Source organism: Citrus sinensis, chromosome 5 (genome assembly GCF_022201045.2).
Source record: "Citrus sinensis cultivar Valencia sweet orange chromosome 5, DVS_A1.0, whole genome shotgun sequence".
Taxonomy (NCBI): domain Eukaryota; kingdom Viridiplantae; phylum Streptophyta; class Magnoliopsida; order Sapindales; family Rutaceae; genus Citrus; species Citrus sinensis.
Genome location: NC_068560.1, coordinates 5,905,237 through 5,932,772, shown reverse-complemented (window position 1 = coordinate 5,932,772; position 27,536 = coordinate 5,905,237). Strand labels below are relative to the sequence as shown.

The 27,536-nt window shown below is 34.6% G+C and overlaps 4 protein-coding genes across 5 annotated transcripts in view; all 4 read right to left on the bottom strand.

Annotated features, from left to right (window-relative positions):
* Positions 1 to 27,209, bottom strand: part of LOC127902602 (disease resistance RPP8-like protein 3) — a 37,665-nt gene extending 10,456 nt beyond the window's left edge. For both annotated transcript variants that reach the window (XM_052442153.1, XM_052442154.1), the window contains exon 1: positions 26,986 to 27,209. The gene's annotated coding sequence lies outside the window, so the exon portion shown is untranslated. The remainder of the gene's footprint in view (positions 1 to 26,985) is intronic.
* LOC127902200 (toMV resistant protein Tm-2 netted virescent-like) lies at positions 9,345 to 10,475 on the bottom strand. The gene has a single exon (XM_052441021.1). It carries the CDS (start codon positions 10,473 to 10,475, stop codon positions 9,345 to 9,347), a length of 1,131 nt encoding a protein of 376 aa, XP_052296981.1.
* Positions 10,569 to 11,648, bottom strand: LOC127902199 (disease resistance protein RPP13-like). Its single transcript, XM_052441020.1, has one exon. The coding sequence runs from the start codon at positions 11,646 to 11,648 to the stop codon at positions 10,569 to 10,571; it is 1,080 nt and encodes a 359-aa protein (XP_052296980.1).
* Positions 23,244 to 26,225, bottom strand: LOC112497718 (disease resistance RPP8-like protein 3). Its single transcript, XM_052442155.1, has 2 exons — positions 23,486 to 26,225; positions 23,244 to 23,387 (listed from the first exon to the last, which is right to left on the bottom strand). Exon 1 carries the CDS (start codon positions 26,040 to 26,042, stop codon positions 23,499 to 23,501), a length of 2,544 nt encoding a protein of 847 aa, XP_052298115.1. The 5' UTR covers positions 26,043 to 26,225; the 3' UTR covers positions 23,244 to 23,387; positions 23,486 to 23,498.
* Positions 27,210 to 27,536: the final 327 nt, after the last annotated feature.

Here is a 27,536-nt window from a genome sequence, read left to right as displayed (position 1 = left end):
TGAGGCGCCGGTTGCGGCGACTATTTCAAATTTTTATTTACTGAAATTTAAAAATTAATTTATAACATGATTATATATTTAATTTCAATTTTATTCAAATAAATGCTTTAAAATTAGAGAATAATACTTTATGCAAGTATTAAAAATATAAAATTTTTTTGCATATGATGATACATCCTTAAGAGGGTTGTGCTTCAGTGGGAGCATAACAAAACTACTTAAAACATAAAATAAGAATAATCCTGGCGTAGTAATATGGACGAATTGCATGTCTAGGAAAATTCTGACAAAAGGGCATGAGTTTAAGGAACTTTGGTATTTATAGGGACTTTTGAAATCTCCACCATCTTCCTGGGAATTTTCCTGGTGCACTATCCACGTGAACAGATGCATGATGGATGTATTCTTATGACATGTTTCATAAAGTGACAGTTTTATTATTGTTAAAATTCTGAGGGAATAAACAATAAATGAATTAATATTTGGCGCAATATACTAAAATTATGTTAACTTAATGTTTGAAAATGACGATGATTGGAAGCCTTGACAACTTTTCGAATCAAATCTTTACATTAAACTTATCATATTTTCAGTTATTTGTTTGCAACAAAATAATTAAATATGTGTAAGTAAAATCAAGAAGTTTTTCTTATCTCTGTGTTTTGTGTTTTTCTTAGAAGAAATGACAACAAACAGTGTCGTGGCTCAATTAAACAAAGGAATTAAACTGAACGGTAACAATTATGACATTTGGTACCATAAAGTTTAAAACCTCCTTGAATTACAAGACTCACTAGAAGTAATTACAAACATTATAACTGAGCCACCAAAGGGTAACACTACTCAACATAAAAAAGATCATGAAGCTTATGGAGCTTGGAAAATAAAAAATCGTAGTGCACGCATTTTGTTGTTGAGCACTATGGAAGATGATTTTATGTGTGAGTATGACAAACTTAGAAGACTCACTATTAAATTTGATACTTATAAATTGCGCCCCAATACTTCGATGGAACAACATTTGAGAGAAATGTCACTTTTAATAAGAGAGTTAAAAAATGCTAATAGCATTATAATTAATGAACAGCAAGTTCAGGCAATTATTCAATCTCTTCCAGACAGTTGGGAGCATATGAAAGTTAACATGACACACAATGAGAGTGTCAAGATGTTTAAAGATATTCAACATCACTTGGAGTTAGAAGATGAGCGCCTAGAGGCAGCTAAATCTTCTGCTCAACTTTATATGGCTGATACCAACTCGCGACAAGCTTCGGGCTTTAAATGCAAAAGAGGAGGTAAAATCTCCTCTCAGAGTAGGAAGAAATCTGATCAAGGGCAATCCAATTTGGGTAAGCGCAAAAGAGGCAAACGCGCTGGTCAGAAGAAGGACATGAGCAAAGTGACATGCTACAATTGTAGCAAACTTAGCCATTTCACTCATGATTGCACTGAGCCGAAAAAGGTACATACTAAATCCACAAAATTACATAATATGTATGTAATAGGCTCCATTTATATGATTGAAACTCATCCTTTGTGGATTGTAGATTCAGGAGCAACGGAACACGTAGCCAATGAACTTGGAGCCTATGTAGAATATCGTCGATTTAATCAAGGGACTAAGTGGATATACGTGGGGAATAGCTCAAGGGATGAAGCTTAAGGGATTGGCACTTGCAAATTACAATTGCATGGTGGCCAAATACTTTATCTCCACGATGTGTTATATGCACCAGAAATCCGACGAAACTTAGTATCTGTCACTGTACTTCTAAATATGGGATATCATGTGATATTCCATGATGTTTGTATGCAATTAGTTCTTAATAAAACTCTAATCAAAACTGGTTATTTACTTAATGGTTTTATGATTTTGAATGTAATTAATCAAAATTATAATTGGATTGTTTTTCATTTATCACATCTTCTGATTCTGTGGATGTTAATATATGGCATGCCAGACTAGGACATATAGGGAAAGACAGAATGCATCAATTATCTAGAGAGGGCTATTTGGGCTCACTCGATAAAATAGAATTGTCTATAAGAGTTGTCTAGTTGGAAAAACAACAAGAAAACCATTTGGTAAAGGAACTAGAGCTGAAAGTTCTTTGCAAATTATCCATTCTGACATCTGTGGTCCAATGAGTGTAAGGGCCAGACATGACACCTCATACTTTATTACATTCATTGATGATTACTCACGTTTTGGTCATGTCTATTTGATTTCTTACAAATATAAAGCATTAGATTGCTTTAAAAAAATTTTAAAATTAGTTGAAAATCAATTAGACAAAACGATCAAAGTCTTAAGAACAGATCGTGGACGTGAATATCTTTCTTAACAGTTCAAGAAATTGTGTCAAGAGAAAGGTATTGAGAGACAATTAACTATTTCTGGGACTCCACAACAAAATGGTGTTGCGGAAAGGAGAAATAGGACATTACTTGAGATGGTTAGGTCTATGATGGCGCAAGCAAATCTCCTAATATCCTACTGGGGATTCCTCCCTTAAATATTCTCTCTCTCTTCTCCTCTAGAGTTCTTTTTAAAATAAAATAATAATATCTGAAATATTAAATTCATAATTACAAAAATAATCAAAAATACAAAACACGTTAAACTAAAAACTGCAGGTCCGCAATTGACAACGCGCGCCCACGCCTTATCAATAAAGTTCTTCTGACGCTCAAAATTTCTCTAAGAAAATAATCATTCTCAAACATCATCTTGTAACTCAATTTTAGCATCAATCTATAGAATTGCACCTACAAAAATAAAACACAAGTAAATCACTATTATTAAGTGCAAAACATCGATATTAAGGGAAGTAAACAATGCAAAACTAGTGCATAAATTGTACTCTAACAATGGTGTTGCGGAAAGGAGAAATAGGACATTACTTGTGATGGTTAGGTCTATGATGGCGCAAGCAAATCTCCCAATATCCTATTGGGGGGATGCATTGTTAACTGCTGCCTACATACTTAATCGAGCCCCAAGTAAGTCAATTAGTTCCACTCCATATAAATTATGGACAAACAGAAAACATGTTCTAACTCATTTACGACCCTGGGGGTCTGCAGCTTATGCTCACAATCCTTCCCATACACATGGAAAATTGGGTGCAAGAGGAAAAAAAATGTATTTTCATAAGATATCCTGAGCACTCAAAAGGGTATGTATTGATTGGTGAATGTGATGATAGAACTATAACTGAACTAGAATCACGAGATGTCATATTCTTAGAGAATGAATTTCCTTGCATAACATATGTTGACAAAGATATTCGTTTATATGAAATGAATTATCCATCGAGTATTGCCAATCGAATTGAGGAAAACCCAGATTTACCTGGGATTCTTATCCTAGTGGGAGTCAACCATTTTATGGAATGACTTCACAGGATACCTCAATTCGAAGGAGTAATCATATTTCCATCCCACATCGTTGTTTTGAGATTGAGGGGGAGGCATTTATGGTTGCTTCACAAGATAGCAATGAGCCAAGAACTTTTAGTGAGGCTATTGCGTCATCTGCTAAGGAATTATGGATGAAAGCAATGAATGAAGAGATGGAGTCCATGAAATCAAATCAAGTCTGGGACTTGGTTGATTTACCGCCTGAACGAAGAACCATTGGAAATAAATGGGTTCTACGTATCAAACGAAAGGCGGATGGCGCAATTGAGAGATATAAGGCACGCTTAGTAGCAAAAGGATATACCCAACAAGAAGGTATAGACTATGAGGAAATTTTTTCCCCTGTGGTAAGGTTTGCCTCAATATGATTGATTCTAGCAATCGTTGCACATATGGATCTTGAATTACATAAAATGGATGTTAAAACAACATTTCTCCATGGAGAACTAGAGGAAGAAATATATATGGATCAGCCTGAGGGTTATATATTACAAGACCAAAAGTGTAAAGTTTGCAAGCTTAAAAGGTCAATATATGGGCTGAAACAATCCTCTAGACAATGGTATCTTAGGTTTCTTGAAGCCATAATTTCTTATGGATTCTTGATGACCGAAGAAGACCATTGTGTATATGTTATGTTAAAAGATCAGAAGATAACTTTGTTATCTTATCTCTATCTGTGGACGATATTTTGTTGGCTAGAAACAATCTAGAGTTTGTCAAAATCATAAAAGAATGGTTATCCTCAAATTTTGAAATAAAAGATATGAGCGAAGCAACTTATATTTTGGAAGTTAAAATTCATAGGGATCGTTCAAAAAGACTTTTATCTCTTTCACAAGAGACATACATTAAGAGAATTCTTGAACGATTCAATATGTCAGATTGTAAACCTATGGATACTCCTATTTCAAAAGGACAAACTCTAAGCCTTGAAATGTGCCCTAAGACTCCTGAAGAACTAAAAGCAATGGCACGAGTTCCGTACTCAAGTGTCGTTGGCAGTCTTATGCACGCTATAATGTGTACTAGGCCAGATATTTGTTATGTTGTGGGGTTAGTGAGTCAATGTAACATATGTGAATTTAAAATGAATAAAAGAGGTGGTTAAGAAGTTAACAAAAGAAGAAGCTGAAAAACAGAGCAACATAGAGCCACACATATGTGAGAGAGTGAGAGAGAAGCTGCCAAACCGACCCAACTACAGACCCAGAAACCAAACCCGACCCGACCCGCGAACGTGACCCAGCCATAACTTCCATTTCCGGCCATCGTTTCAGCCGAGCTTGGTACCAATCTGAAGCTTAGAAGCCGGCCGTCGTTCCCCTGCCATCCTCGCCGCCGAAAACCAACCGGAACGCCGGTGATCGAAGTTTGAAACCCGCGATGGTTTCACCTTGCTCTGCCGGGATTTTCGCCGGTTTTGGGTGACACCACCGGTTGGATTTTGTTCCTCATGACTCCCTCTTCCATTTATAATCCATAGGCACCGAGAGTCACTGTTTTGCCGCCAGTCGATTGTTGGAATTCACGGCTGCCGAGCTAGATTCTGGCATCGTTGCCGCGCGTTGGAGCTCATCGCCGGTACCATTGAACTCAACGTGATTGAAACTTTCAAATTTGAGCTTCCCAGCCAACGTTGACCAAATTTCGGTGACCGTTGACCAACAAGGACATTTTGGTAATTTCACATTATGAGGGCAATTTTGTAATTTCTAAGCATGTGGATATTTTAGTAATTCTTAGAATTGAGGATTGGGTGTAATTACGATTCCAAGGGTAATTCGGTGATTTATGATCTCGGAGTGTTTTAATGATTTACAAACTCAAGGGCATTTTAGTAATTTGATGGACATGGGAGTTGTAAATTATGGATAGATGTTCGTTTCAAGTTTATTGCATAAAATTTAGTCATATTCCGACTTACAGAAAATAATTATGTCGTTTCCTTGATTTAGGAGGATCCGTGAGTGAGAACCGGTCCGCGGACGTGGACGATAACCGAGCGTGAACACCGTCACAGTGAGTGGAATATACAAAACCTATTTTTATAGTTAATTATGATAGTAAAGCATGTTTGCGAAATAAGTGTTTTAAATGTTCTGATTTAATGATTTCTCGAAATGAATTTTATTCACGCATTGATATTATATTAAAATGTTTGGTTAATGATTTTGCGTATCGACTTTGAATAACGCATGATAGTATTTTAAAGACAAGAAAAGTGAATTCAAATGTGGTATGATTTAAAATATGGTTAAAAGGTATGTGAATATGAGTATAGTGATTGTTTTTGAAATCATTAGACAATACCCTTCCTTCTAGATACATGTGATACATATGAGATGAGAGGCCTTTGGGGCCTGTCTGAACACACATAGAGGCTTTGGGCCATGTGTTTGGGCACTTTTGTCTTTTGGGGGCATATGCATGCGGTATGATGATTACAGATATACTGATCTGAGATACAGACATATATTGAGATACAAATGATACAGATGATACAGATGAGATACAAGTCTTTGGGGCCTATTTGAATACACATAGAGGCTTTGGGTCGTGTGCATGGGCGCTTTTGTCCCTTGGGGACTAGATTATGCATGCACAGATATGATGAGATATGAGATGGTATTTTCCTGTTTATCCGTTGAGGTTCGGATATGACGAGATTATTTCCCTGGGTACTTGTTTGGTGATGATTTTCAAAATTGTGAATTCTATATGATATATTGATATGATTTCCATGGTTAGTAATATGATTTAAATGTTTAATGATTTATTACTGGTTTCTCGCTTATGGTTTAATGAAATCGTGTTTGGAAATGATATGGTTATTTTTTTAAAGTAAGAATTAATTTTCAAAACTACTATCCACTCACTGAGTTTTAAACTCACCTCGTTTTTATTATATTTTCCCCCCTCACCAGGAGGTTGCAGGTACATCAAACCGACCCAGCGACTGTAAATATATTTTGAGTCTTGGCCACGTGATGGTGTTAGAAGATATAGATGCTTTTTTTTTTTGTTTGGACATCTTGGTTATCTCTTCCTGTTGGGATTGTATAATTTTTTGTTATATTATTCTTTTGGGATTAAGAATAAACTGAAATATTAATATTAATTATAATATTATCTTTTGAGACTCTGGAGATATAAAACTCAGCAGTTTGGTTGAGGATGTTGATCATTGGAGTTTGTTGTATATTGGATTGTATTGGGAGTGTTATATTCATACTTGTAGATTGAGAGTGTTATATATATAAAGGAGACTCTGTCGAATTTTCGGAAGAATCTTTACTAATAGTATTATTATCAAGTCTGTTTTGATGAGACTAGATAGACTCGCCTGGGGGGGATTCGGGGCGGGTTGTTTCAATCGATACCAATAAAATCCGGGACGAAAGCATTGGAATGCAGTCAAGAGGATTATTGCATATCTAAAAGGCACTGCCGACTATTCTTTATGCTATCAGGGAGGTGATTTGCGCTTAATTGGTTATACAGATGCTGATTGAGGTGGCGATCTAGATGAGCGAAAATCGACCTCCAGATATGCATTTTTACTTAGTCATGGTGAGATTTCTTAGAGTAACAAGAAACAAACATGCATTGCTCTATCTGCGATGAACGTTGAATACGTGGCATGTTCAGCAACAGTGCAAGCAGCTGTATGGCTTAAGAGATTTATTAAAGATCTCAAAATAATTACTGATTCTTCAAGACCAGTAATTATAAATTGTGATAGTCAAGCAGCCATATCTTTTACAAAAAATGCCAAATACCACAGTAAGTCAAAACATATAGAGACCAAGTGCAATTTTGTGAGAGAAATTGTAGCACAAAGAGAGGTGCTAATACAATACACATCTATACATTTTATGGTAGCAGACCCATTTACTAAAGCCATAACACGAGATGTTTACTTGAAACATACTCGATCATTGGGCTTACATAAATTGTAAAATTGTACTTGAGGAGATATTATTTTTTTGAGTAATGGACATGTATTAAATTTTTCATATGATTAAATTCTTCTTATCATTTGTCCATATAAAAAAAAAATTTTTGATTACACATATTTAGAGTAAAGTTATGTCGTTAGGTTTTGATCAGCTTTCTTACACAAGCGATCGCCTCAATTGCTAGAAAAGCAAGCTGAGATGAGACAATAGAGAGAGAATTAGATACTATGTACATTCTCATGGAGCATTTATAAAATGTATCGCCTTGACTGGGTCAAGATGAGGTTTAATAAATATAAAACCGACCATGATATACCCAATAATCATGGAAACCTGATTAAAGCCAGATGTGAATCTTCAATTTGGTGCTTTAGATAAGCGAGCTTATTAAAAGCTCAAGCTAGGCGCTTGAGTAGCGACTGAACTAAGATCTGCACAGTGAAGTAATTTAGACATACGCTCTCAGAAAAAAGAATTCACTGTAGCACGTATTCATACAACATGTGCTTTAATGACCAAAAAAAGAAAAATGAGAAAATTTCCCTTATTTCTTATTGTGTAAAGTTTCTTTGAGGTATTATAAACCTTAATGGGTATCCTTACATACTATCAACTATATTTTGAGGAGATAGATTAGTGTTTGCTACTTTAAACTTGTTTTCTAAAGCTATGATGTTATTCAGTTTATGAAACAAGTTTAGGAAAGCAATTAATCTAAAACTAAGAAATATGAGTGTGATGGGAAGATTCATTACTTACATCTACCTTATGTTTTTCACCGGTACCGATTGTATAATCTGGGATTAATACAATTGTGATTACATAGAGTGTATATTGTCAAGCATAGGTTTTGATATGGGCCTTAGTATGCTTGAGTTTGATGTAATAATATGGAATCTAGGATATATGACGAACAACTCTTTTGTAAAGAATACAATTGAGATTCAAAGCAAGATAGCTCCTCCTTATTGTTCACGGCTCACACGTTGCATTTGCTAGAATGATAATTGAGTTTTGAGGCATGAATAGAGAGTTCTCGTTGCACCATAAGCATCCCATCATGTGTGAGTGGGAGATGTTGGAAATATATATGTAAATATATATTAATATTTAGGGTTCTATAACTTTGAGGTCACCCATGAGGGATGCATGACCAAGAGCAAGTGATTATTTTGAGTTAGAACTCTATAATATCTCACAATATTATATTGAAAGATATTAAGTGATCCTTGAGAAGATGATCACTCCAACAATTGTTTAAGCTTATTAAGTGATCATTGAGAAGATGATCACTACTCTTGGAATGCTATAAATAGAGGGCAAATCCATAGAGAAAAGTAAACTTAAGTGAAGTTAAGCAAAAGTGCAATTTAGAGAAAATTCAAGTCAAGGGAAGCTTAGAGGGTTCTTACAACGTGAATAGAGAGGATCTTCCGACTTTGTGATCATCCTCCGACCATAAATCAGTAGCACAATCTTAGTTTATCGGTTTTCCGCATATAATCCGGGTATGTGTTTAAATTCGGATTTTCAAGTTTTATGTTGATTCTTGTTCGAAAATCAACAAAAAGGGTGCATAGCAGGGAAGGAAGACATTTGAGCGAAGGGATATTCAATTTCAAGTACTTTAAATAGAATAAATTTTCTAATCCAGGTGGGTATTGGTCGAGAACTACAGAACCCGGTTCAGATATGATTAAAACTCACCCAATTCCATCCATCAGATTCCGTAAGGATATAACTGGATGTCATACCGCCACTCCATATCCTCGAAAGTCCGTAGCCTCTGTCTCAACTCTGTCTGAGGCCAATGTAAATCCAATTTGCGCAAGCTCTTTATGCACCACAGCTCTTTTGGGAGCTTTCTCAAGTAAGCACATGGGTTGACAATTAAGCTTTCAAGTTTTGGCATTGCTCCTGCCCCCATCGTCCACTCATCTAGCCAATGCATTGATTTCAGGTCAAAACCTGAAGTTCCGGAAAGCCACCAGAGCCAACGCAGGCCAACTTTCTTCCAAAATACGAGTTCCGCTTCAGTTTCATCACTTGAAGGCGCGGAAGCCTCTCCAGCATTGGCATGGGATCCTCCATTAGCTCAGTATTTGATAAGCTCAGTTGGATCAGACTTGGAGGAAATTGGTATTCAGAGAGGACCATCCGTGAGAGCTTGCTTCCATTCACCAATTTCAGGCATTCAAGTTTGTGTAGTTCGCACAGGCTTTTGGAAACCCCAGAATGATAGTGACTCAAATCTCCAGATATTCTAAGTGTTTGAACAGTAGGGAGTCTGCTTAATATATCTGGAGTACAACTACTAGGGTGTAAGGCTGATATGAAAATGAGATTTTTTAGAGAGCTGGAATAATTTTTGGGAGGTGCAGGTAGAGTGATGGAATCGAAGTTCAGATGCATGAGTTTTTGCATCATCCAAATACCCTCTGGTGAATGATCTATGTAGCCAGCTGGCATTTCTAGTGTTTCAAGGTTTAAAAGGGTGCATATCAGCAAAGGAAGGCATTTGAGCGTAGGGATATTCAATTGCAAATACTTCAAAAGGAATAAATTTTCTAATCCGGGTGGAAATTGGTCGAGAACTGCAGAACCCCAGTTCAGTACCCGAAGGTATTTGAAATTTTCACAAAAATTCTCGCAATCTATCAGAGCGAGATGATCGCTTTCTGAACTGTGATTTAGAAAAGACTGGAGATACATGTCAGACTGTTCTAAAGAAATGAACTCAATCAGATCTTCCAAAATGAAGCACCGTTTAACAGTTGCCAAAGATTCCTCTTCCTTGTTAGGCATCAAGACAAATCTCGTCTTCTCTGCCACCAATAACAATGAATAATATACAAGACTTGGAACATAACACGCTTTGATTGTGCCTCCGGCTCTTCTCTTACTCACTTGAATGAAGCCGCGATGGATTAGCTCTTTCAAGTAATATTCGGCCGTCTCCTCACTGTTGTATGGAATAAAACCTTCAGCTATCCACAACTGACATAATTGCCTGGTAGATATCTCAATGCTCGGACAGAAGACACACAGATAGATGCAGTAGACTTTCAAGTGAAAAGGTAACTCCATCACAGAATAAATTTGTCTCCAAACTGTCAGAATCGCTTCGCCTTGAACATAATTTTCTAATGGCATACTTCCATAGTGTAGGATGAAAAATTGCTAGGATTCATGCTTTAATCTGATCATTGGTCCTCCAATGAGCACTGAATCAGGCCGAATCGTCTCTCCGTTTTCCATTTCCAACGGCGCAAGGAGCTCTGGAGCAGTGACCATTATCAATACTCTGCTTCCATTCTGATTGTCAGGAAGAACTTCTTCAAGATCATCCCATATCTCACTGCCATTGAAGACATCATCGAGCACAATAAAGTACTTCTTGTTTGTTAGGTATTCTCGAAGAACAGATTTCTTCAATTGATAATGTTCACCGATAATTACACTAACCCGAGATGGAGGCATCACAGACTTGATTATGTCATCCACTATCGTGCCAAAATCGTAGAGTAGAGAAACCCTGACCCAAGCATGACAGTCAAAATAGAACTCGACGTGATTATTATTGTAAGTATCTGCAGCAAAAGCAGTCTTATCGAAGCCACTGCTGTCGAGAATTGCAACCACTGCAAGCCGAGGATGTCCTTCAATCAATAAATCAAAGAACTCCTCTCTGCCCCTTTCAAATTCTTTGATATCAAGCTGATGTTGTCTCTCAATCAATAAGCGAATGAGTTTGTCACTTTGTTCACTGATATCAAAATCATTGTACCTGGGTGGAAGTTGTTGCATCTGATTTCTAATGGCAATGATTTTACCGTGGAGTCCAATAAGACGAGCCTTGCAAGTAGTGCTTTCACTTTCGCTGTTTTGCTGCTGCATGATATTGATGAAAAATGTGTCAATGGCTTCCTCCGATTCATGGACAAAGTGATTGATGTCCACCAGATTTTCCAAAATGTCTAGTCTTTTAACGTCTTCATCGCTTTCATCTACGTCCAAGAATTGCCGGAAAGGCAAAGGCAGTTCGTCTTCATCAAATTCGTATCCAATGAGTTGAATCAAATGACGAGCCATGTCGGCTTCGTAGTTCCCGAGCAGAGTAGTAATAATTTCAGTCTCCGTAAGAAGGTTTTTAAAAAGCGGGGTTAAATTTGTTGAATCGGGCAACGGCAACGCGCCTTCTTTACCTGCTAACACCCTTTTCAACCTCTCACAAAATAGTCGGAGGTGGACGTCCTGCATGTCTCCTTCTCTCACTTACACTGTTTAGCAGGAATTTGCAAAACAGAGCTATTAAAAATATATAAATATATGCAAGACAGAGTACTTGTGTTGTCAAATAACTATCTGTAACTAAGGAGCTGTTTGGCATTGTTTTTGGCAAGTTATTTTCTATTTGGCGAAACTACTAGAATCAAGAACATATTTCACAAAGTGCTTTTCTGACATGTTGTTGGATTTGGTTAAAATAACATTGAAAAAATCTTTGGTTAAAATAACATGGAAGAACATATTTCCATTAATTCCTTGCCGCTTGTATACTTTAATCAATCACCATAATGCATTGTGCAAAGAATGAATGGAAATAAGATGGGTCCCACATATAATTTATTTTTTAAATTTTTCCAAAAGAATTGCCAAACACATTTTTACAAATTTGATTTTCAAATGCTATTTTAACACAGGATACCAACGGCTTTAATATTATCTAGAAACTAATGGTATCTTTATTATAAAACAAATACAAAAAACAACATTTGAGGATAAAAGCAAATATAACAAAGAAGATACCAAAAACATAATTTGTGAAAAATAATTAATCACGGACCTAAAGTGATAGGTCCCAATCAGAAACGTTCAACAATGGCTAAGTATACGTTGCTCTTCTTATGGTGAGAACGACCACGAATAGTAAGTTGAGATAATTTTCTGGATAAACCTTTTATTAATTGCTGGAGCTTATTTATAGTAGTTAATACAAACACTACTAATGATTTGTAGCCACAACTCACGGCTAAAATCAATTTAAACAATCTTAAATAACAAACTAGAAACATAAATAGAATCCCACTTGATTTGATTCTCCCCATGATCCGCAACGTGGCTTTGATGTGGTAATTTCCTTGGCTTGCTCCAACAAACAACTACTCTTTATTCCATACGTAAATAAGTCTAGCATGGTATTGCATGCAACATGCATGACCACATGCATGGCTGCATGAGACTCTTACGAATGTTCAAACAAACCCCTCATATCTGGAGTTAGGCTTGTGGACCCTTGCTGACCTCCTTGGTTCTCTATCATAAAGTGCCTCTAACATTCATCAGATAAAAATAAATAAAATGAAGTTATTATATGAATAATTCAGATAATAAAATACCTGTTATTGATTGTTTGAGTATATCAAAGATTTAATGTCCCGATGATATCTAATTCTGACTGAAAGCACCACAATCAAACAATTATGTGGAAGAAGTAGAAAAAGGAAGTAATTAAAGCAAAGGGCTCCTTAGCAAAGAATAAATAAATTAAAGTTGAAGCTTCATGATAATATAATTGCACAAAGATTTCTGCCAATATTTTCAAACTCTTGGAAGGTGATCAGTTTGGTAGATGATAGTACACCTGGTACATCTGTTAAAATACAGAACTGTTAAAAAAAAAAGAGTATTTGTGAGTCAATAACAATCGGACCTAAAATCCGGTTAAAAAAAGAGTATTTTAATATTTTATAAATAAAATTTATCATACTCTTAATCGTGCACCACATCTAATTATTCACTTTGTTATTTACTAGCTGTTTCGCTATTGGCAGATGGGTGGTATGCTTGTCGTTTTTGCTCCTTGAAATTCATTCGTTGATTGGAATTTGGAAAACTTTGTGAGACGAAGAGGCTTTTGGAACTGTTAAAACGACAATTTTAGTTTTGTCGGCTTATCACGATGTCTGCTTTTGACGGAAACTTTTGACCGACTCAATTTACTCCTTTCCAGTTGGTACACCACCAGAGTGGCCCTACGGGACCTCTCAAAAGTCCTCTCAAATCCCTTTACTTTTTTTACCAAAAAATATTAAAATGATCATAATTTTTTCTAATGACACCTACCTTATTTTAAGAATAATCTTTAATAACTTTAGAAGCGAGAGAAGACAAAAATTAATTAAAGAAAAAAATAGCTAGATTTTATGATGATTTCCTTAAATCTGTAAAAGAATAGAAATGAGATTCACGAGTAAGAAGGCTAACAATACCAGAAGAGAGGGGAAACTCCAGGCTCCTGCAAAATCAAGATGACTTAAATTTGATAAGTCAACAACTTAGCCCTTTTTTTTTTTAAATCGTTTCTCTTTAATCTTCAATGGTCAGTTCTACTGTCTGAAGCCATGAAAAGTATACTGTTATTAGATATGTATTTTTTTCTATATGAAATCTTTTTATTCATGCTAAAATGATTAGAATTTCTTTTTCTGTTTAAAAGAGAAATATATATATATCCATCGGACACAGAGTGGCTTTGAAATATCGTTCATAGTTAAAAGAATAGTTGGGGTTAAAAGAATATATAGTAGAGGCCTAGAGGGCTACCGACACTAAAAAATATTGAGGAAATCTCTTTAGAAAAGCACTTTAAATAAAACGGGTTTATCAAAAGTTCCCGCCAGAAGCGACATCATAGGATAAAAAAAAAAAAAGGGTAATCCCAATCATGATAAACCAGCATAAGTAAAAGGCACTAGAGTATATTATGATATTTTATATAGAAAGAATTTTTATCCAATGATAAAAAATTATGATATTTGTAAATAAAAATAAATTTTTCATTGTAATAAATAATAATTTTTTTAGATCCGGTAACTTATTTTCACATGATAATAATTATTTTGTATATTACAAAAATGTATATGTGACATTAAAGGTATAACATGGAATAAAATGTTTTTCTAAAGTTGTTTGAAACATTGATTTATTTTTTCGAGTTATTACCACATCTTTAAACTTACGGGTCTAAAATATGTTAAGACCTTCATGGAATTGATATGCTCTATTAATTAATTATTAATATATTTACTTCTATATTACTTACTCTAAGAATAACTAAATTAAAATAATAATTTTTAAACTAATTCCTACTAAGTTATAATCTCTTTATACTAATAAAATTAATTAGTTCTAACAATATAACTATTAAAAAAATTTACTGTGCAATTCTCTAAAATTAATTCCACTACCAATTTGTATTTTTAGTCTACAGCGATGGTCCAAACGCATCTTATAAACGAAACGTACGGTCAATATTTGTTTGCTTAAAAGAATTGTAGGGGTCTAAAGATACTGAATGAATTGAAGGAAGAGTGGTAATATTTGTTTTTGAGTGTTCAATGAAAACAAAACATTTTGATAAAAACTAATTGTAGGGGTCCAAAGATATGGTCAATATTTGTTTTTGAGTGTTTAATCATTCAAATTCTCCAAAAATTAGTCGATATATTTGATGGCAATCATTTTGATAAAAACACTAAATCTTTATTTTTTATTCAAGAATAGAAACTTTTCAATATGAAAGTTCCATGAACATGATAATAAATTGAGCTTTCAAATGCTTAATCATACACGCATTTAATCATACTAGTCTTTAAAAAAATGCGACAAGAAATATCACTTATGCTGGATAGTATCTCTAATGCTTGTCCTTAACTTTAATAAGCTTTGACCATGAATGCTTTGAACTTGAGCTCGCATAGATGATATATGTCCTTCAAGAACTAGTGAGATTAAAATAGTATATTTTCTATTTTACCCGTAATATGTAGTTTGATATCATCTAAATCAAGATTTATATAACCTTTAGGTCAACTTGTTTGAATCAATTTTTTTATAATTAAACCAATATTTTTTAACTGCCAAAAGCCATTTAGCGAGATTAATTCTCTCGTTAAACATTTCAGATTTTTTACCAGGATGAGATAATGTGTTAAACATCAGAAAGCAAAGGTTACAGATCAAGATTGGTTGGGTCATAAGGTTAGAAGATTAAATCGGTGGATCAGTAGGATGCTTTTCTGATTGTGCAATTTGTGCATACTACATCTGATTCTATTATTGGGTGGGTCATAAGGTTACACATTATTTGTACCATTATGGACTTGGCATAAAGTGTGCCGGTGAAACATGTAACTTGAAATATCCGTAAAACTATCTTATTTTCTCTTTTCTAATAAATAATTCAAATGAATTATAGCTTGTATCACATGGGCTGAATTAAAATGCTGGCTATGCAGGATGACACTATCTTATTTTCTCTTCAGTTTCCCACTTTATTCTTTTTGAACGCTTTTCAAAAGAGATTCCTTTAATCCTTTTGGTGTCTGCAGGTCCCTACTTTTCTTTTAAGTTTTAACCGAGTCTGAAATAGCAAGTTATGTTCATTTCTAGTCATTGTCTATTTTTCCTTTGAACAATATATTTTGAGCAATATTGATCTTATCTACATTACTCCAATTATATATTGATGCAACTCAAGTGATATTCAAGATCAAGTATTTCTGGTGTGCAGTTTAGCCAATGAATGCTGATCCGAACTTTACCTTACAATTTATAGTCTTGCGGGTGAGGGATTACAAGTAACACTATTAATTTGCAAATTTTAATTCATACATTTCCTTTTGCCATACAATTAAAATTCAAATAAGGTATGAGTTCACTGAGGCATTATTTACATTGTTGCAATTCCCTCAGTCACTTGATGAAAATTTGACTAGATGTCTTTTCCATACGGTCCAAAGACAGCCAAAACCATACATTCATGAACAACACTTAACTGGAGTCCTAATCGCACAACAGTTCCTAAAACACATGAAATGCAAGTTATGCAACCCAAGAGGGGGGGTGAATTGGGATTTTAAATTTTATGCAATACAATTCGCACAACAATTTAATCTACCGCCTTAATCAAATCAAAAACAATAAATTCAATCAAGTACAATATTAAAAGAGTAAGGGAAGAGAAAACGAACACAAGGATTTTTACGTGGTTCGGCTATCCCCGCCTACGTCCACGCCTCCAAGCTCACCCGGCTTGAGGATTTCACTATCCAAGCCTCCCAAGGCTTCAAATGTTTACAATTGACTTCCAAGGTGTCAATGAACCTTTACAACAAGAGATTATATCCCCAATCTCTTCACCCCAAGTGTTTCCCACACTTGTACACTCACAAATTGATGAGAAATGAAATTCACAACAATAAAACTCTCTTTAAGAGTGAATAACAAATTATAGCTCAATGATGATTCAACAAATGATGATTTACGAAATGGAAGCTCAATATATGTTATATGATCTTATATTTGCTTGTGTTAGTTCTTAAAATGAAGTTTGAGTTGAGTTTTTATAGTGAAAGCCCAAAAACTAGCCGTTATAGGCAAATTCCAGCGCTCAAGCGGTTAGCCGCTTGATTATCCGGCTAGCCGCTCAGGAACAGTAATATTACCGTTATTTTTGAATTTTGCTACAGTACTACTGTTCACTAAAATTACACTTTAGCCCAAAACTTTCTATAATTATACTATGGCCCAAAACGTCAGAAAACTTTGCAAATAGGTCCAATTTCAGAACTTCATAAAAATAGATGTCTTTCTCAAACTTTCTGAAATTATGATATGGCCCCAAAGATTTTCTTGTTTCACACAAAGGTCCTTTTCAACATAATACCTATATTTTTCAAAGTTCTCAAAATCTTTCACTTTAGTCCAAAATATTCATAAATTATAGTATGGCCCAAAACATTTCAAATGTTTGTAAAAACGTCCAACTCCGAAATTTAATACTTATTAAAATCAAAGATTTCAAATCTTAGCATTTAAGTCCAAATTACTTAAATTCACAAAATACTTTTCTTTATAAAAACAAAAACTTTTAGTTTATAAAAATTATTTAATTAAATTAATTTCTTGAGCTTCTCAAATGCTAAATCATGCATCAATTAAATCATACCGGCTTTACAAGAATTTGTCGCAATAATTCGTCCGTTGAGCTCTAAGCTTTATTCTTGATTTCGCCGTTGTCCGTTGAGTGTCTTCAATCTTGATTTCACTTGATTCACTTGCATAAATATTATCCTTAAAAAACTAGTAAAAATGTGAAATACAATATTTATTAAATCACTCAATACATATGTTTGTTATCATCAAAATTACATTATGTATAGCCCTTTAGGCTAACAATCTCCCCCTTTTTGATGATGACAAACATCTCATGTATTTTGACATTTATACTCCCCCTTAATACATGGCATATATAATTAAACATATAAATCAAATTCAAAACAAAAACTCCCCCTTAATATTTCAAAACCATTCATAAATACTTCAATATCAAAATACATATTATATGTCTCTATATTCAAAATACATGACTTCTCCCCCTTCATCATCAAAATTATTAGAAATTCATGCTAAGATCAATAATATGTCAATGGTTAATAAAAAAATATATATAATAACCAAATATCCAATTAACCATTAAATGATCATGAACCATCATGCCATCAAAAGAATGCTCAAAATGCATATTATCCAAAATCATATTATATGCTCCCCCTAAATATATGGCCAATTAAAAAATTTATCCAAAATGCATATTATCCAAAAACATATCATTTTTATCTCCCCCTTTATCATAAAAAAATAGATAGATACAATTGAAACAAAAGCATCAAAAATAATTCGATAAAGATATTACCAATTTTGTGCGAGAAAAAATTTCGTCAGAGTCTCCCCTTAAAATGGACAAATCATCAAATACACAACATAGTTAAAAACACTTCCATATAAGGTTTAATAAGTATAACAAACCAACAACTCCACCAAGTTATCAAGCAACACATAAGACTTAAGCATAAAACATCATCCAAATATAACATATCCAAATATTAAACAACCATCATCCACAATCCATAATTATGCATATGAAAATGTAGGTGCATATACCCAAAATGCACAAATTCGGTTTTGTAAAATAATGAGTGAAATGAATGATTTTAAACCGATTATATTGATCCAAGAGATGATTTAAGATAATGGATGGTGATGATTGGATCAAAAGTGGATTAAAAAGAGCTTAAATATGCAATTTCGGGTTTAACAAAAATTGAGTGAAATGGATTTGTTTGAGCCAAGAAAATTGATCCTAGAGATGAATGAAGCTAACATATGAGTTAGATTGGATCAAAAATGGGCTAAAGGAAGCTTGAAAATGTAGAGAGAGAAACGGGTAGAGTTAGGTTTTTGATTTTGGGTTTAATGTGGAGAGTTGATGAAATGAAGTTTTGAGAACGAAAATTGAAGGAGTAATGGATGAATAATGATTTGGATGATTGATTTTAACAAGAAAATGAGTGAAAGATGAAGAATTTTGAGAGAGAAATGGTGAGGTACTGTTCACTCGTGAGAGATGATGATGAAATGGTGAAAAATAAGTGAAGAAATCATGATGGAGAAGTGTTTAATGAAGATGAAATGCATGGGTATTAGTTTGAATGGTTGATTTGGGCATGAAAATGGATGAAAAAGGAAGAAAATGGAGGTGAAAATGGAGAGGATGTTCACGGTTTTGGTGAGAGAAGAGAAACATGTGCAGAAAAATCACGAAGGAAGAAGAACAAGCAAAAAAAAATTTCCCAACCAGTGACCAAGCGGCTAGCCGCTTGCTCTCGGGTTTGGGACAGTTTTCCAAGCGGCTAGCCGCCTGGTTGCTGTCTACTTGCACTCTACTTGCTTTTCGGCTTGTTTCTATCAATTCCGTGATCATTTTGTGATCCCGAAACATCTCAAGAGCCAATTTAATGCACAATTCATGATTTTAAACATCCAAAAGATAATTAATTCAAACAAATAATCCATCCATCAAGCATACAATCATGAAGCATATAAGCATTCAAAACTTAAGAAAATGCAGAAAGGTCAACTTCGAAATAAAAACTGTATTGATTGAGCCAGAATTAACATGCAAGCTATATACCGTTGGAAAGATAATTAAGTTAGCTTTCCAATAAATTTTACAGAGATGGATTTGGAGTTCTCTAGAAGGAGTTATGACCAATTCATTACAGCTTGTGCAAACTTGGGATTTACACAATAATTAAACATATAAGCATTCAAAAGTTAATAAATCAAACACACCACTTAACTATCATGCTTAAACACTTCATAAACATTAACATCAAACAAATCCATCATGATGAGTTGATAAACTATCATCATTTATATATAACCTTGCATCATGATAAAACACTCAATGTTAAACACAATGATAATTCAATCATGTAAACATACAAGCATATTTTCGCAAATTCATTTATCATAATTCATTCAACAAAATTAATATGGCAAGAATTATTACCAAAACAATTAAATCATCTTGCCTCATCTTTTTCTCCTAGATCATGCTCAAATGATTATCCTCACAAGCTTTCATCAAGGAACTTCTCCACCATTCCTTGATTGTGGTACCTACAAAAAATTGTTCAAGTTGTGTATTTTGGTACCCAAATATTCTTGGGTCCTTGAGTGTTAGCAATGGTTCCTTTTGGAACCCAAATACATTTTGCTCCATAATATGCATTTCTTTTCACTGAACATCTAAAACTCATATGACCATTTTGATTGCAATAATGACAAACAATTTTATGATCACTTGTGGAGGTAGCCTTAACAAAATAATTCTTATAATATTTTTGTTTCAAATAAGGCTTATACCCAAGTCCTCCTTTATCAAACACACATTTTTGAGTGCTTAGTAATTTTTCTAAGTTCTTTTGACCATTTGTGAATTTTAACACAATTTCATTGAGCTCATTACTCTTTTTCTTAAGCACTTCATTTTCTTTTATCAACTTATCAACATGTGATTTTTCATGCTCATATGAAATACTTTGTTTACCTTTAAATGATGCAATTCTATCATGCAACATTTTATTATCTAATTCTAGTCCTTTAATCTTTTCATTTAATGAATCATTGCATTTTTGTAAAGCATCCTTTTCATTTTTCAAGTCATCTACATATGATTCTAGATGCTCATGTGAAGTGCTAGGTTTCTCATTCGATAATGCAACTTTATCATGCAATGTTTTATTCTCTAATTCTAAGCATGTAATCTTTGCACTTAGAGATTCATTCTCATTTGTGAGCTTTACCATTTTCTTTTTAAGACATGCATTCTTTCTACCAATTTTTATCCAATTATCATGCAATTCTTTAAAAGCATCATATAATTCATCATAAGTAGAAAGATCATTTACCTTATCAAGTTCATCATCCAATTCATCTCCAATTGCCATGAGAGCTAGATTTGTCATTTCTTGATGTTCTTCACTATCACTTGTTTCCTCATCGCTATCATCCCATGTGGCTACCATTGCTCTCTTCTTGAGCTTATTGAGAAGAGGGCATTCCGTTCTTATATGACCGGGCTTCTTGCACTCATAACATTTGATTACTTCCTTCTTCTCCTTTCGGTTCTTGAGGTCTCTAGATTTTCTTCGCTCACCGGATTTCTTAAAAAGTTTTCTAAGCCTCCTAGCCAGCATATCCATCTCTTCCTCATCCAGCTCGCTTTCCTCATCACTTTCATGTTTCATGGCTTTGAGAGCAATGCTTTTCTTTTTCTCCTCATTGCCTCTTTCGGCTGCCAAATCTTCCTCATAAGAAATAAGAGAACCAATTAAATCGTCAATAGATAAAATATTTAAATCTTTGGCTTCCTCAATGGCAGTCCTTTTTGGTCTCCATTCCTTAGGTAACGACCTAATGATTTTCTTAACTTTCTCACTATTTGAAAAGGTCTTTCCTAGGGCTCCTAGAGTGTTCACTATGTCCGTAAATCTAGTATACATAGAATACACACTCTCATTTTGTTCCATTTGAAACAATTCATATTGTCGAGTGTACCTACTAATTTTAGACTCTTTCACTTGATTCGTGCCTTCATAAACAACTTCAAGTTTGTGCCAAATTTCATTAGCACTTTCACAACTAGATACTCTATGAAACTCTTTCTTATCTAGTGCACAAAACAAGGCATTCATAGCTTTGGAGTTTAGAGAAGCTTTTCTCTTTTCCAATTCATTCCATTCCCTTGAAGGTTTTGGAATATCTTCCCCAACTTCGTTTTTAATCAAAGGCATAAATGGACCATCACAAACAATTTCCCAAATTTCATAATCTAAAGCTTGTAAATAAATTCTCATCCTAGTTTTCCAATATGGGTAGTCATTACCGTCAAAGAACGGTGGTCTAATTGTGGATTGTCCTTCCCTAAAGGTTGAGTCACTATGGGTTGCCATGGATCTTTAACTCTAGACGATTAAGTCTACACAAGAGCACCTTGCTCTGATACCAAATGAAATGCAAGTTATGCAACCCAAGAGGGGGGGTGAATTGGGATTTTAAATTTTATGCAATACAATTCGCACAACAATTTAATCTACCGCCTTAATCAAATCAAAAACAATAAATTCAATCAAGTACAATATTAAAAGAGTAAGGGAAGAGAAAACGAACACAAGGATTTTTACGTGGTTCGGCTATCCCCGCCTACGTCCACGCCTCCAAGCTCACCCGGCTTGAGGATTTCACTATCCAAGCCTCCCAAGGCTTCAAATGTTTACAATTGACTTCCAAGGTGTCAATGAACCTTTACAACAAGAGATTATATCCCCAATCTCTTCACCCCAAGTGTTTCCCACACTTGTACACTCACAAATTGATGAGAAATGAAATTCACAACAATAAAACTCTCTTTAAGAGTGAATAACAAATTATAGCTCAATGATGATTCAACAAATGATGATTTACGAAATGGAAGCTCAATATATGTTATATGATCTTATATTTGCTTGTGTTAGTTCTTAAAATGAAGTTTGAGTTGAGTTTTTATAGTGAAAGCCCAAAAACTAGCCGTTATAGGCAAATTCCAGCGCTCAAGCGGTTAGCCGCTTGATTATCCGGCTAGCCGCTCAGGAACAGTAATATTACCGTTATTTTTGAATTTTGCTACAGTACTACTGTTCACTAAAATTACACTTTAGCCCAAAACTTTCTATAATTATACTATGGCCCAAAACGTCAGAAAACTTTGCAAATAGGTCCAATTTCAGAACTTCATAAAAATAGATGTCTTTCTCAAACTTTCTGAAATTATGATATGGCCCCAAAGATTTTCTTGTTTCACACAAAGGTCCTTTTCAACATAATACCTATATTTTTCAAAGTTCTCAAAATCTTTCACTTTAGTCCAAAATATTCATAAATTATAGTATGGCCCAAAACATTTCAAATGTTTGTAAAAACGTCCAACTCCGAAATTTAATACTTATTAAAATCAAAGATTTCAAATCTTAGCATTTAAGTCCAAATTACTTAAATTCACAAAATACTTTTCTTTATAAAAACAAAAACTTTTAGTTTATGAAAATTATTTAATTAAATTAATTTCTTGAGCTTCTCAAATGCTAAATCATGCATCAATTAAATCATACCGGCTTTACAAGAATTTGTCGCAATAATTCGTCCGTTGAGCTCTAAGCTTTATTCTTGATTTCGCCGTTGTCCGTTGAGTGTCTTCAATCTTGATTTCACTTGATTCACTTGCATAAATATTATCCTTAAAAAACTAGTAAAAATGTGAAATACAATATTTATTAAATCACTCAATACATATGTTTGTTATCATCAAAATTACATTATGTATAGCCCTTTAGGCTAACAACACAAAATCCACACCAACAAAAGCAAAAACATACCTTATTCAAGTTTATAGACAATAGACTAACCATGGAATTACTAGGGGCAAATCTGCTTCAAAATAGTGCCCCCAAAAGGCAGCTGAAATGAAGATAATTGAACGGATCAATGCTGAATTGCAGTTGAAATTGAAAGCCAGACAGCAATTATATATGATGCTTTCCACTTGGATTTTTCCTACAAAAGTCAGGAAATTACGATCAAAAATTCAAATTTGAACCTTTGAAGGTTTTACGATAAATTATACATTTATAAATCTACTGAGTAAAACTCACCTCTTTCAATCCGTTAGATTCCAGAAGGATATAACTGGATGTCATACCGCCACTCCATATCCTCGAAAGTCCGTAGCCTCTGTCTCAACTCTGTCTGAGGCCAATGTAAATCCAATTTGCGCAAGCTCTTTATGCACCACAGCTCTTCTGGGAGCTTTCTCAAGTAAGCACATGGGTTGACAATTAAGCTTTCAAGTTTTGGCAATGCTCCTGCCCCCATCGTCCACTCATCTAGCCAATACATTGATTTCAGGTGCAAAACCTTAAGTTCCGGAAAGCCACCAGAGCCAGCGCAGGCCAACTTTCTTCCTAAATACGAGTTCCGCTTCAGTTTCAGCACTTGAAGGCGTGGAAGCCTCTCCAGCATTGGCATGGGATCCTCCATTAGCTCAGTATTTGATAAGCTCAGCTGGATCAGACTTGGAGGAAATTGGTATTCAGACAGGACCATCCGTGAGAGCTTGCTTTCATTCACCAGCTTCAAGCATTCAAGTTTGTGGAGTTCGCATAGGCTTTTGGAAACTCCAGAGTGATAGCAACTCAAATTTCCAGATATTCGAAGAGTTTGAACACTAGGTAGTCTGCCCAATATATCTGGAGTACAACTACTAGGGTGTAAGGCTGATATGAAAATGAGATTTTTCAGAGAACTGAAATAATTTTTGGGAGGTGCAGGCAGAGTGATGCAACCGAAGTTCAGATGCATGAGTTTTTGCATCATCCAAATATCCTCTGGTGACTGATCTATGTAGCTAGATGGCATTTCTAGTGTTTGAAGGTTTAAAAGCGTGCACAGCAGCGAAGGAAGGCATTTGAGCGAAGGGATATTCAATTGCAAATACTTCAAAAGGAATAAATTTTCTAATCCGGGTGGAAATTGGTCGAGAACTGCAGAACCCCAGTTCAGTACCCGAAGGTGTTCAAACTTTTTACAAAAATTCTCGCAATCTATCAAAGCGAGATGATCATTTTCTGTACTGTGATTCAGAAAAGATTGGAGATAGATATCAGAATGTTCTAAAGGAAAGAACTCAATCAGATCTTTCATAATGAAGCACCGTTTCACATTTGCCATTGGTTCCTCTTCCCTCTCAGGCGACCAGGCAAATACCGTCTTCTCTGCCACAAAAAGCAATGAAGTATATACAAAACTTGAAACATAACACGCTTTAATTGTGCCTCCGGCTCTTCTCTTACTCACTTGAATGAAGCCGCGATGGATTAGTTCTTTCAAGTAATATTCGGCCGTCTCCTCACTGTTGTATGGAATAAAACCTTCAGCTATCCACAACTGACATAATTGCCTGGTAGATATCTCAATGCTCGGACGGAAGACACACAGATAGATGCAGCAGACTTTCAAGTGAAAAGGTAACTCCATCACAGAATAAATTTGTCTCCAAACTGTCAGAATCGCTTCGCCTTGAACATAATTTTCTAATGGCATACTTCCATAGTGTAGGATGAAAAATTGCCAGGATTCATGCTTTAATCTGATCATTGGTCCTCCAATGAGCACTGAATCAGGCCGAATCTTCTCTCCGTTTTCCATATCCAACGACGAAAGGAGGTCTGGATCAGTGACCAATATCAATACTCTGCTTCCATTCTGATTATCAGGAAGAACTTCTTGAAGATCATCCCATATCTCACGTTCATCGAAGACATCATCAAGCACAATAAAGTACTTCTTGTTGGTTACGTAATCTCGAAGAACAGATTTCTTCAATTGATAATCTTCACCGATAATTACACTAACCCGAGATGGAGGCATCACAGACTTGATTATGTCATCCACTATCCTGCCAAAATCGTAGAGTAGAGAAACCCTGACCCAAGCATGACAGTCAAAATAGAACTTGACGTGATTATTATTGTAAGCATCTGCAGCAAAAGCAGTCTTATCGAAGCCACTGCTGTCGAGAATTGCAACCACTGCAAGCCGAGGATGTCCTTCAATCAATAAATCAAACAACTCCTCTCTGCCCCTTTCAAATTCTTTGATATCAAGCTTATGTTGTCTCTCAATCAATAAGCGAATGAGTTTGTCACTTTGTTCACTGATATCAAAATCATTGTACCTGGGTGAAAGTTGTTGCATCTGATTTCTAATGGCAATGATTTTACCGTGGAGTCCAATAAGAAGAGCCTTGCAAGTAGTGCTTTCACTTTCACTGTTTTGCTGCTGCATGATATTGATGAAAAATGTGTCAATGGCTTCCTCAGATTCATGGACAAAGTAATTGATGTCCTCCAGAATTTCCAAGATGTCTGGTCTTTCAACGTCTTCATCACTTTCTTCTATGTCCAAGAATTGCCAAAAAGGCGAAGGCATTTCGTCTTCATTGAATTCGTCTGCAATGAGTTGAATCAAATGACGAGCCATGTCGCCTTCATAGTTCCCGAGCAGAGTAGTAGCAATAATTTCGGACTCCGTAAGAAGGTTTTGAAAAAGCGGAGTTAAATTTGTTGAATCGGGCAACGGCAACGCGCCTTCTTCACCTGCTAACACCCTTTTCAACCTCTCACAAAATAGTTGGAGGTGGACGTCCAGCATGTCTCCTTCTCTCACTTATACTGTTTAGCAGGAATTTGCAAAACAAAGCTATTAGAAATATATAAATATATGCAAAACAGAGCACTTGTTTTGTCAAATAACTATCTCTAACTAAGGAGCTGTTTGGTATTTTTCTATTTGGCGAAAATATTAGAATGAAGAACATATTTCACAAAGTGCTATTCTGACATGTTCTTGGATTTGGTGAAAATAACATTGAAATAACACTTTAAAATAACACTTTAATCAATCAGGATAATGCGTTGTGCAAGGAATGAATGGAAATAAGATGAGTCCCCCAATAATTTGTTTTATATTTTTTCCAAAAGAATTGCCCAACACATTTTTACAAATTTCATTTTCAAATGCTATTTTAACAAAGGCTACCAACGTGCTTTAATATTATCTAGAAACTAATCGTATCTTTATTATAAAACAAATACAAAAGCAACATTTGAGGATAAAAGCAAATATAACAAAGAAGAAGCAAATAAGATGAATCCTAAATCATATGCACCTGAGTTGCTAAAAGCAAATATAACAGAAAAGATAATAGTAATGCAGAAACACGAAACTAAATAAATAGTCATGCCTATTCGCAAACAACTCCATCAAGTTATTTATCTATTTATTTATTTATTTTGTGTACTAAATAATAGTAAGCTCCAAGGGAGAATAATGGTTTTAAAAAATATTATATACACAGATTTTTTAATGTGCGAGTGAATTTCATTTAATATTATTTGTGGGTGATGATTTTAACACAATAAAAGTGCAAGCAACGTGTGCATGATAGTGATGATTTTGATACTTATGAAAATGAAAATAAAAAAATATAACTTGCGAAAAATAATTAATGACAAACCTAAAGTGGATCTAACATTCATGAGATAAAAATAAATAAAATGAAATTATTATATGAATAATTCAGATAATAAAATACCTGTTATTGATTGTTTGAGTAATCAAAGATTTAATGTCCCGATGATATCTAATTCTGACTGAAAGCACCACAATCAAACAGTTATGTGGAAGAAGCAAAAAAAATCAAATTGAAGAATTTTATTCAAACTGGATGTTGATAAATGAATGGTGTTTGGTACAATTGAAAATGATTGCATAAGAAAACACAAGTTAAGAGAAAAAGGGAGGAAAGGCGAAAGAGCATTTTAGCTTTACTTCTAAGTAAAGACAAATATCTCGGTTCAAGAAATGAACGAGGTACCAAACTAGCAATAGGAAAAAGGAGGAAGGTTAATAAAGCATCTTAACAAAAGCTAAACAAAACAAAGACTTGGTTCAAGAAAAGAATAAGATGCTGATGTCCTGCAATCTTGTTTAATTGTTTTTGTTTTCTGTTTTTGCCAATCCATAAAAGGAAAGCAATGTACATTTGCTAACGAGAATTCAAAAACAATCCTTTTGTCTCAAAATAAAATGAAAATAAATCATGATGACAAGATTGTAATACGAAGATTATTGAAATAACAGCAT